We start from the raw sequence: 12,416 nt of genomic DNA on the forward strand, positions 1-12,416 counted from the left end.
CATACAAAGGGGGAGGGATATTATTCTTTATGCTGACATGTAGATAAGAACAACCAACAAATGATATCAAAATAAAGACTTTAAATTGACTATGTTATTGTGCAAGTTTGACTTTATAATCAAAATAAAAAACAAGCTGTTTTGAAACCATTTGACTTTTTTCATTGGTGCATCAAATAGAACTGCAGTGAAGTCAAACTGGAAGGACGAGGGCAGATAATAAAGACAAATAGCTAGAGAATGAAAATTGATTTGTCCGCTTGATACAGTAATTCTCACAAGGAAGTGACTAACAATGACCTTGCATGAATTTCAAAAAGTTGCCAGGACCCCCTGAACTTTCATGACTGAAAAAAAAATCTTTTAAATCTAAATGCTACCAGCTATTCCTTGCAAGTTCAAGCCAAATGTCTTTTCATAGCAAGATTTGCATTACATTGTGGGATGTTGCAGTGTGAACAAACCAAGCAATAATGGTCAATGACCAATAAGCATGCCAAATGTTGTCTCGCAGTTTGCCATCCCATGTTTAGTCTCACCAGAACTTTTATTGATTTGAAAAGAAACTACTAGAAAAAGTTCTGAACTAAGCTAATTATAAGATTTTTATAAGATTCACCCTCTTTTACGTTCAGATAAATCAACATTAACATTAGGAAAGCAGCAGCACTCCTAGCAGGACATTTCAAAGGTCTTCTGAATGAGTTCTAAATACTGACTGGGAGACTAAAAAGTGAACAATTGCTTTATAAAGACTTCTTCAGTTAATTACAGATACACTGACTGGCATTTGTCTTTTAAACTTAGCAATAAGAAATTGGCCATGGAAAGCTTGTTTAACTGTTTAAACATTCATTGTCATTAATAATTAAAGAATCATCTGTTAAAAAAAAAAAAAAGAAAATGCTTGCTGCTAACGTTTCAAATTATAATACAGACCTTGATCCACAGATATATCAAACTTGAAGTTCCAGTCATTACTCTTTTAACTTTTGTAATGGATATCGATATAAAAAGTTGTAAACATAGTAAGAAGCATATACTTCTAATTTGTTTGGTATTCTCACCCTTTTCCGATAAACAAAATAAAATGTAGCAGCCTAACTTTGCATTTGTTCATAAAAAAGGAATATTGCCCACAAACAAATTGTGTGTCCTTTCCCTTGTGTCTCCTTTTACTTGCACGCATTCATTTTCTTCTCATGGCATGGACTGTTAGGAGAAAGAAGCTTTTATTAACCTTAGGGTTTCCACCAGCGCTTTTGTGTTGCGGGCCACTAAACTGAAAACTGTCACGGCTACACTGACATTCTTTGCTATTTCACATCTGGGCTACCTCTCCGAGGGTTCTGTCCAGCTCATGTCAGCACAGGGCTGGGTACACTGAAATTAGGCCAACACACTGAATTTGAATGAGTGTAACGGCTATGGAAATAGTACTTTTAAAATGCACTTAGGACCTCGAGTCAGCTGTATCAAAATGGGGACCACCCTCCCTCCCTTTCCACGCCCTTTAAACTATGTCATCAACTTAGTCTCACCCATAGTATGCTTGCAGGCAGGTGAACATGTGCACCTGCTGAATCAGCAGAAAGCAATTTATATATATATATATATATATATATATATATATATATATATATATATATTTATTTATTTTTTATTTTTATTTTTTTTAAACCCCAAAGGTGGAAAGGCACAATGTCTCACTTGGTCAATCTGGTAGTTTGCATATTAAGGGCCGATATGGGCATCTCCTCCCAATATGGAGAAAGAAATATCAATGAAGGAAAAAAAAAATAGGAATTATGGCTCTGCATTGTTTCTCTTTAGCCCACCCACCCGCTAAACTCAAATAAAAAACACTGGTGAGAACCTTAAACCTTATACTGTACCTTAGTTACATAGTATCATGATAGTATAAAAATCTGTAACAAACAAAATGTAGTTTATTTACAGAATATTGTTTTAAAATAACTTAACTATAGCATTTAAAGGTTATGTTGCTAAAAGTGATGTCTTCTTTTCCTTTAGCGTATATGAATGTTTGTGTTGTTCTTGAATGTATATATCTAAAAACACCTGAACTGGTCTTAAAGAATACAAAAAATAAATAAATAAATAAAAAAAACTGCTGCGAACAGCAAAAGCTTGGAGGGGGGCAGAGATGCCCTTCAACTAGAGGAAACTTATTTCCCTGTAGTAAATTCTCTTCTTTTGTTTCTGGTATCAAGGCATGATAGACTTTTACAAAATATGGTTCCAAAACCGCTGGAATTTTACATCATATCATTCCTGATATGATGTAAAATTCCAGCTCAGCTGACACCGAGCAGACCAATTAACAAGCCACTACCAGCTTGTTGGATCATTAGAGCAGAACAACACTGAGGGATAGTTTTCTTCACAATAAGTGAGTAAACATGCTTACTACCAGAAGAACCGCTACAAAATGCAACAGTTTTTTATTGAGAACTTTGCTCTCATTTTATACCTCTATGTACATTTGTAAATATTAATTATGTGATACCAGACTTTTCTAAATAATCTCTGCGTACTTCAGGAGCTAATTTGTATAGTTGTGTTATGAGTGCATGTAATAATAGGTGACTCATTCTAAACAGTGACAGTAGGTACACTGGCTTTTGTTGTCCCTGTAAATATGTTGTATATATATATATATATATATATATATATATATATATATATATATACACATGAAAATACTGCAATACCATGTTTACCACGAAGTATTTTCAGCTGAAGTTCTAATCTCATCTAATAATATGAAACATGCCTATTTAATTGCATCCATGACTGTTTGCTTATGATCTTAGCTATTTGGTTTATCAGATTACTTTACCCTATGTGGATAATAAACTTTATACTTAAAAGTATGTCTTTAATGTCTTTTTTATTATAATTGATTATATGTTATTTTAACGAAGTAGCAATAACTTATTTTTTGTTTAAAAAAAGTTAAAGATTATGGTTTTACTGTATTCATCTAATGGAAATCCCTCATTTGTTGCATAGGTAATGGATGGGTACTATTTGAGAAGCAGACTAAAAATGTAATGGAAGTAAAGGATTTTAAAACTTTAATCATAATAGTACTCCAGTATAAATTTTGAAATAAAATGTCAGAGAAAGATTTTCTCTAACCTGCACTCTAAATGGACCTTCTAATCCCCCACATTGTTAGCTTGCTAAGGGCAGTTATTAAACATTTCCCTTCCTTGATTAAAAGGAAAATTTAGTTGTTTGTAATGTTTTGTCTTCGTATATTTCTGAGATTAAGGCTGAGTGATAGGGTTGAAAAATGTGTCCCTATATAAGTTTTTCATCTGAACAATTTGATTTTTTTTTTTTCTTCATACCCATTTCAAATAAAGAGCCTATTTAAATGTAATCTTTAACCTTTAAAAAGAGGCCAGCCCTTCCACCAGCCTTGCTTAGCGTGGCTGTTAAAGTTCGAAAGCCTAAATCCTTTTCTCTGCCGACAACCCTCTGGAGCAGAGTTAGTAAAAATTTGAGAACACAACTATTTATGTTGGACATAACTATTTTTGAAAACGATCAAGTGTCTATTATGAAATATGTTGTTCTTGTTTTATTGCAATATAACTGCAGGTTGGCTACCTCATCAGAAAGTTTAAGTAATTTCTCAGCAACCGTATTTATGAAAGATTTAGAACCAGAATCTTCATTGGCCATGATCGTGTGCAGTGCACAATCAAGAATTTTGACTTTGGTTACAGACAGACATATTTGTGTGTTTTATAAAAAAAAATAAAATATTACATAGTTAATTAAAATCATATGTGTATATGTAGCATTACTATAATAGTAAAATAAGACACCATTAATTATGATTTAAAAAACTGTTTTTGAAATGCAAAAAAAATTAGGGTATCTATACTTTACTCAAAGCAATCGTACTATGAGGATCTAACAACAGCTCATGGCAATATATTTATTTTCTAATTCCTAATGCCACAAAAACAAAAAACACATTCATCAGGAAATCACAGCCTTATTCATTTCAATAGGCAGAACCATATGCTTGCAGAGGACCTTTCACTGGTGAGCATCCACTCTGTAGTACAATATGAAAACACCATCTGGTGTGTGAGCCTCGGCTAAGATAAGCTAGCTGGGGGTAGATAGGAACCTGGTATGTCACAGGATTATCATACCGGTTGGTAGATCCGCTCTATTAGCCCCTGGTGGCTTGGATTATTGGATGATCATTACGATGTGTGACTGAATTTGTAGGTAGGTACTTGTGCTTCCTGGATGGAAATTAGGCTTGTTAAATCCTCCCATTACATGTAGATTTAAGGATTTATAAGTCTGCATCCATTTCACCTTGTCGACTCAAGCGCATGTTTTATTTTTTTCTGTCTCTGAATAAAGCTGAAGCTTTCTTACATGTTGACTATTCTTCCTGACATTTTATGTCACATCCTACACAAAGTGTAATACTCTCTAGTGTGTTTTAACAGAATCACAGATGAGTAGACAAGTCTCCCACTAAGAGATGAGTCGTCTGCTCAACAGAACAAACATCTGCCGTTTCTCATCAGCAAGATTGAAGCTAATGATGAGCCACAAGACTGCTGACAGAGAAAAAAGGAACTGGATTGTGTGCAAGAGGCCCAGTGAGACCGGACATATGTTTTAGAAAATATTGTGGATGGAGTATGGGTATAACATATGTGTGTGTTAGCATATAGATAAACATGCCGGATGGAGGAGGAGACAGAAAATTGTCCCTTTGCACTTCGTTTATCCGGTCTTGGCATATACATGTGGATGAACGAGACATAGGTGAGCAGGTAAAATAACCACAGCATTCCTCCCATGTCGATCTTTCCTTTCACTTAGTGATAATGGAATTACACATCAAAGAAGCTTCTCTATGTATCCAATTCTTCTGTGACCTCTACGAGCCTTTGTTCATATTCACGACAACAGCTCCCCGGCCCTCTGTGTCCGCCGGCAGCCTTCTCCTAGCATACTCTATATCTCTGTCAGGGGAGAGATTAAATTTTGATGAAAATGAAATATTCATTCCCACTCAGCAGCTGATGGCCATCTTAATTTGATACAACTTTTGATGCAACATCCCCATTGTTCTTTTTCATCACCAAACACATCCTCTTACCTACTCTTCTGACCCAACTACACCACCCTCCTTTGGGTAATTCTCTATACAAGCACCTCTGTTTTGGATCTGGCTTTGTTGAGATGTAGAATTCTAAAGTAGCGTCTCAGCTTGTTGCATGCTCTTGAAATGCGTCTGAGTCGTTTCAGATGAAACATTTGCACACGCCCAAACGATGAGGATCTCGGGGAGGATGTGAGAGAGGAGAGCATGCCGCTTGTAGCTCCCTGCAGACGAGCGAATAACATGAAAACTTCTCACAGCCTTTTCCTGCTGCTTGTGCAGGGATAATAACAAGCCACTGAAGTGCTTTTGTGTGTTTGAAGACATCAACTAAAAGAGGTGACCACAAACCTGATTCATCCTACTGAAGCTTGTGAGCAGCTTGGACTGCACAATGCAGCTTCGAGGGTGTCCGCATTTGTCAGCTTGTATTGAAATTTTGAGGCTTTGTCAAAGACAATAATGAAGGCTGGAAACATTTGGAAAACTAAATAAAAAATGGATGCAGGCAGGTGCATAGAGAAGTAGCAAGGAGCTACGGTAATGATATAAACATAAAATCTTGAGAGAGGTAGGGTATGTGGCACTAATTAAGTGACTTAAGTTTAAAGTAGATAAAGTAATTGACTCTTCAATAAATCCCTGTCCAGCAGTGACTTGGCTGACAAAGAGAAAGGAGCCAATAAAGGATAAATCAGTTTAATCAGATAAAAGAAATGGCACATAATACAGTTATATTTGTAAAATCTATTGTTAAACACCCTGGGGAAAATAAGGGCATAGCTTATAAACCTTTCAAACAACAACTATAGCTATTTATATGAAATCTGCACTATTTCAACAACCATCCAAAAACTCCAATTGTAAAGTAAAATTAAACATATTACCCCATAAATCAAATAATTTATTTTATGCTGAACACATACAAACAAAGAAAATGCAAAAAGCTGTAAAACCTAAGGCTGGGATATTAATTGCATTTGCAATACAATCACAATTTAACAAAACACAATTTTGAAATCACAGAGGCACTGATTTAAATCACACCATATTTAACAAGAGTAAGACACTGAATTTCTCCCTACAGCCCCTTAGGTGGAGGTAAAACACTTGAAGTGGGTTTGTCGCCACACAGAATGGTAGAGAGCGTAGAAGCTAGCATGTAGATCCATTCATGCAAATAGAAATCAATGCTTTTTAAAGAAGGGTTAGAGTTAAGTCCAGTAACAATGGACTCGGGGTAAGCAAGCTTTCAAAAATTGAAAAAAAAAATCAAAATAAATCCCTATTTGGTTAAAAACAATCGCAATTTTTATTTTTGCAAAATTGTTCAGCCCTAGCATGAACCCAACCTTAACAACTTCTGTGCCCCTTCAACTGCCAATTAATTTTATTCTGCTTTAGTCATTTCCAGTAGCCCATAAAATATGGACAGTAAAAAAAAAGAGAAAAATATTGTCTGTTCAGATGAGACTGAAACTAAACTATTTGTGTCATTGAAGACACCTTGTTTTGAGAAGGAAAAGTCACATCACCTAAAAAAAATAACAGACAGCTGTGATGTTGGAAGGGGGTGAATGTTAGAGATAGACTGGCACATCAGCAGCTGATATTTTTGGCTGATAGTAGCATTTTTTTTTCTTGTATCAGCATCGGATAAAACATGCACAGGTTTACCGATTCGTTAGTGAATTCAGAGGCTGTGCCTTGAGATCGTCTAAATGCGTGCATTCCCTCCATTTTAATTCCACTGTGATTTGGTCTTCTTTGCTTTGCTAATATTTTTTGTATTTGTTCAGACCGAGACTTCTATAACATTTCATGTCATTTTTTTTTTCATGTAAATGGGTGCAGAGGAAGCAATAATGAGCTAAAGAATAAGCCAAAAAAAAAAAACAACAACAACAAAATCTTAACATATCGGTAAGACTGATGTTAATTAACTGGTATCGTCATTGGCAAAGAATGCATTGGTTAATGTCTAGTGAGCATTATGTGTCTGGGGTTTTCTCATCATGATCATAAAATACTTAATATCATTAAATTGTATAATATCCATCAGAAATAAATGGAAAACACAGCATATGAATCTGAAGATCAAAGAAGGGTTAGAAGGCACTGGTTCAAAAACAGCCGAGACAACATCCCACTGATTTCCGAGAAGAAGGAAAAGAAGTCAAAAAAGTCTATAAAAAGGAACTCAAGATCAAAGTACATTAAAGAAGGCCCCAATGATGTATAAACAGCAAAGAATTGGACAAAATAGAATTAGGAATACTTCACTTTATTTTATACCTGATCTGATCTTCACATAGGTCTAAGTAGCTGTGTTACACACTAATTCCCTTTATTCAACTTTGTTACAATTTTTTTTTTTTTTTGTGCGTGTGGATTATGTGAGTTGTTACAAACATCTGGTGTGAATTTCATGCAAAGAGATTCAATGAAAGTATGATTGCTGAGAAAACTGACTTGATTATTACACATTTCCTATCCTGTATGTTGTAACCAGAACTTAGGAAGGGGAGTTATTTTTACATAAATATGTATGTGAATAAGTATAAAGCCTAAAAGCTTGAGATAGAACATGGTGATATAAAAATAGCATGAGAAAACAAAACCTTCATTGGTATACGTGCTAAATTACTAGAAAATTTTTGTAGATGGAAAAAATATCTCCGCTTGCGTGATCATTTTTTATCTTTCTTACAGAAAACGTTGCATGTGCTGCCTAATGGTTCCTTTATGAGTTAGGAAACTGCTAAACTTGTCAGGAAGGAGTGGAAAAAAGAATTGAAAAGAGTAAGCAGAGGGAAACTAAAGAGGAACGCAGCATGTGAGAGGACAAATACAGTAGAAAATGTATTTTATTCCCTCCAACAGATAGAAGCTGCTGAATGATAGAGCAACCATCTGGCATCAACTCGAAGCAATGCACTGTAAAAGCACTAAAATCAATGGCAACAACTCCACCTTGGATGCCCACCATTACCCAGATGGTGTACTTGGAGAACTGCAGGCCACCTAACTCAGAGCAGACACGGCACAGACACACTACCGCCCACCTCGATGAATTTCACTGGTTCGCTGGGGTTGGTAACCAGTGCTGAGGAGCAACATTAGAAACGCTGCAATGACACTAAGAGACCCCTCTGTTTGCTTCTACACACCGAACAAAACAGAAAAAAAGAAAAGCAAAAATAACCCATCTGACCACTCCTCTATAAATCTGCTCATTCATAATGAATCTGTACACTAATAAAATATAATTACCATTGCAATAACATTAACACATGCACTTTACATGATTCATACATACACCTAACTTAATTAGGTGCATTTTGTGTAACAGAATATTACCTTTTGTATTATTTTTGCACAGGAAAAACGATAATTTAGCCAACCGATACATACACAAAAGCTCCCTTTGTACAGATAATATGAATTCATATGTCCTGCAGATTTTTTTTCCCTCTTTGGCTGTTAAAGTAAATTCAGCAACCTTTTCTCCATATCTCACCTTTTGGAACACGAGCACATTTACACGCTTCTGCAACACAAGCAATGACAGATCCTATAAAAAGCAATGGTGCGATTGTAGCACATTTCTGGGTAAATATGTCTCCGCACTTTGACATTTTTAAAAACAAAGCCTGTCATATTTATTTTGGGTCTGTGTTTGAGCTGCTGCCACTTGAAAGAGGATCATTGGAGGAAAAGAAAATAACCCTTGACCTTAGCCGTTTCCTTTTAAATAATTAATGAGAAAACTTTTGAATTGCTACAGTTTGTAATACACCAACAGAGACAGAGAAGGGGAAAAAAACGTAAAAACCCGAGCTTGATCTGGGTCTCCCTAAAAGCTGAAAGTTATGCTTCTCTTACTACATCACAAACATGTTACACTTCATGCTTTTTATTACAAGAAAAGCACATTTTAGAAATATATGTAAAAAAAAAAAAAAAGTCGATAATAAGATTCTTGGATCACTGTGCTCTTAAATACATTCACCTTTAATGTCTGCACAGATTGCAAAGTGTAGGGTACACCTACTACTTATTGAGTTTTGATGATCTGATTTATCATACAGAACGACACTTTCCATCCCCAAAAATACAATGTATGCAAAGTCCAATGGTGCACCAATTAATTCACTTTAAGGCATTTGGAGTACATTCACCCCCTGAATGTGCTCTGGCTGTGGTAGAACTTGCAGGCCACTGCCATTTTGAATAATTGTCAAATAAGGGATAAAAACTATCAGCTTTGACAGAATAAAAATAGAAACATATTGATCTCATTTCTGACCCTGTCCCTTAGCCACTCACAACGTTTCATCTTATGGCCGATCTGTGAAAAATTATTCTTACATAGTTCCAACAGTGATTGGATAAAGAAAGCAATTAAAAAACTTGGTCACTTCATCTTCTTCTCTATGATGAGATTGAACTACATGGGACAACTTTTACTCTGCATTTTTCAATACTTTTGACTGCACAAGTATCTATCGCAGTAAAACAATAAAGATTGGGGAAAAAAGAAGATAAAAATCCCTTCTTCTACTATTTAGGTATGAAAAGAGAATTTTTAAAACTTTTGATTCGTGCTAAGTTTTTATTTTTATTTTTTTTTTAGATTTCAAACAGTGATCATCTTGAGTAGAAATTTATCCTCAAAATAAGAAATGTATTTTCGGGAGGCATCCTGTGGCTGAATATAACCGGTGACTCAACACGCTGCCCGCAGAAAATGGAGCACACAAGGCAGAGTGCATAGAGGTCACATAAAGCCACTACGTTTCCATGCGCTGCGCCTGGGCGCACAAGACATTCCCAATTCACTTCTTTCATGTTACTTAATGATGTTTTTGTTGATGCCATTTCCAAAATTTCCCTCAACCTGGGCGTTAGTTTGATAAAGACAGCTTCTTCCCAACAATAACTGGACCCGCGCGTAAATCTGATCATCTGGATGCAACTTCCAAGCTTACAATAAACGCGTGTGCATGACTGAATGCAGCTCTGATGTGTCCAACTTACCTATTCGTATAACGTGAGGCATCCCCCAAGTGTACTGAATCCAAAAGAGGCATGCAATCAGCGAAGTCCAATATTCCCAAATCACACTCCGGGGAGATAACCAAGTATTTCGCATGGTTGCAAAGTCGTTAGATCCACTTTTTTTCTCTCTCAAAAAATTCCAAAGACGAGTCAGAACTGCTCATGAAAACTGAAATCTACGGAGCATGTGTGGATTTGGGTAAAATGCGACAACTCTACGCGCATTGTTCTTGGTGCAACATTCTCATCGGGCTTTCTTTTTTTTTCTGCCTTTTGTCAGCCTTACAACGAAAGATGAGGATAAAGCCCCCTCCGTCCTTCGCTGGCGGATCAGTGAAAACACCTGCTACAGCAGGCTGCAAACAATCACCCCGCAGGAGTCTCTCTGTATACCCTCCAGCACTCAGTGCCGTCTTGTCTACAGGCAAAAAAAGAAAAAGCTGAGCCGAACTCCTGCGCTTCGCTGCGCCACTGTGGACGAAGATCTGCGGAAGTTTGTCTGTCTTAGAATGATTTTGTCCTCATCAGCTCGCACAGAGATTGTTTAGAAATGTAAACATACTTCGGTGATTCAGGAATGCCTCTCCTAGTTTAGGCACTTCGGTCCTGATCGCCAGTGAAAGGACGTCCGCTCCGGTTGCGCACCGTTATTTGCTGGAGAGGTTACAGAGGAAGGTCCATCTAGGCGAAGACATTGCTGTTACATCGTTTTAATTTTACCAACGTTTCACTATGTGCTGGTTAGGCATGTAATGCGAGCAAATGTGCGTCTGAGGACCCTCCTTCCACGGTGCCACTAGAGGCACGCGTCCTTACGCATTGCTGTCAACTATGTCCAAGTTTTTCGTGGAGGTGAGAGGGATCCGAATCACCACCCAGCTCTATACTTTTTTCATCTAAATATGTGCGTTTTGTTTTTATATGGATACGTTTGTTCATAGTTACAGGTGCTGGTCATAAAATTAGAATATCATGAAAAAGTAGATTGATTTCAGTAATTCCATTTAAAAAGTGAAACTTGTATATTATATTCATACATTACATACAAACTCATATATTTCAGATGTTTATTTTGTTTAATTTTGATGATTACAAATGACAACAAATGAAAATCTCAAATTCATCATATCAGAAAATTAGAATATTGTGAAAAGGTTCAAAATTGATGGCCCCTGGTGCCACACTCTAATCAGCTAATTAACTCAAACCACCTGCAAAAGCCTTTAAATGGTCTCTCAGTCTAGTTCTATAGGCTACACAATCATGGGGAAGACTGCTGACTTGACAGTTGTCCAAAAGACGACCATCGACACCTTGCACAAGGAGGGCAAGACACAAAAGGTCATCGCTAAAGAGGCTGGCTGTTCACAGAGCTCAGTGTCCAAGCACATTAATAGAGAGGCGAAGGGAAGGAAAAGATGTGGTCGAAAAAAGTGTACAAGCAAGAGAGATAACCGCACCCTGGAGAGGATTGTGAAACAAAACCCATTCAAAAATGTGGGGGAGATTCACAAAGAGTGGACTGCAGCTGGAGTGAGTGCTTCAAGAACCACCACACACAGACGTATGAAAGACATGGGTTTCTGCTGTCGCATTCCTTGTGTCAAGCCACTCTTGAACCACAGACAGCGTCAGAAGCGTCTTGCCTGGGCTAAAGAGAAACAGGACTGGACTGCTGGTGAGTGGTCCAAAGTCATGTTCTCTGATGAAAGTAAATTTTGCATTTCCTTTGGAAATCAAGGTCCCAGAGTCTGGAGGAAAAGAAGAGAGGCACTTCATCCACGTTGCTTGAAGTCCAGTGTAAAGTTTCCACAGTCAGTGATGGTTTGGGGTGCCATGTCATCTGCTGGTGTTGGTCCATTGTGTTTTCTGAGGTCCAGGGTCAACGCAGCCACATACCAGGAAGTTTTAGAGCACTTCATGCTTCCTGCAGCTGACCAACTTTTTGGAGATGCAGATTTCATTTTCCAACAGGACTTGGCACCTGCACACAGTGCCAAAGCTACCAGTACCTGGTTGAAGGACCATGGTATCCCTGTTCTTAATTGGCCAGCAAACTCTTCTGACCTTAACCCCATAGAAAATCTATGGGGTATTGTGAAGAAGAAGATGCAATACACCAGACCCAACAATTCAGAAGAGCTAAAAGCCACTATTAGAGCAACCTGGGCTATCATAACAC

General features: G+C 37.1%; 1 protein-coding gene across 1 annotated transcript in view; it reads right to left on the bottom strand.

Annotated features, from left to right (window-relative positions):
- LOC119792816 (glutamate receptor ionotropic, kainate 3) overlaps window positions 1-11,046 on the bottom strand; it is a 165,009-nt gene extending 153,963 nt beyond the window's left edge. Inside the window, exon 1 of the mRNA XM_038299624.1 lies at window positions 10,214-11,046. Coding sequence (XP_038155552.1) covers window positions 10,214-10,328 — 115 coding nt within the window. The 5' untranslated portion in view covers window positions 10,329-11,046. The remainder of the gene's footprint in view (window positions 1-10,213) is intronic.
- Between the last annotated feature and the right edge of the window lie 1,370 nt (window positions 11,047-12,416).

Source organism: Cyprinodon tularosa, unplaced genomic scaffold (genome assembly GCF_016077235.1).
Source record: "Cyprinodon tularosa strain WSP-4 unplaced genomic scaffold, ASM1607723v1 ctg431, whole genome shotgun sequence".
Classification (NCBI taxonomy): Eukaryota; Metazoa; Chordata; class Actinopteri; order Cyprinodontiformes; family Cyprinodontidae; genus Cyprinodon; species Cyprinodon tularosa.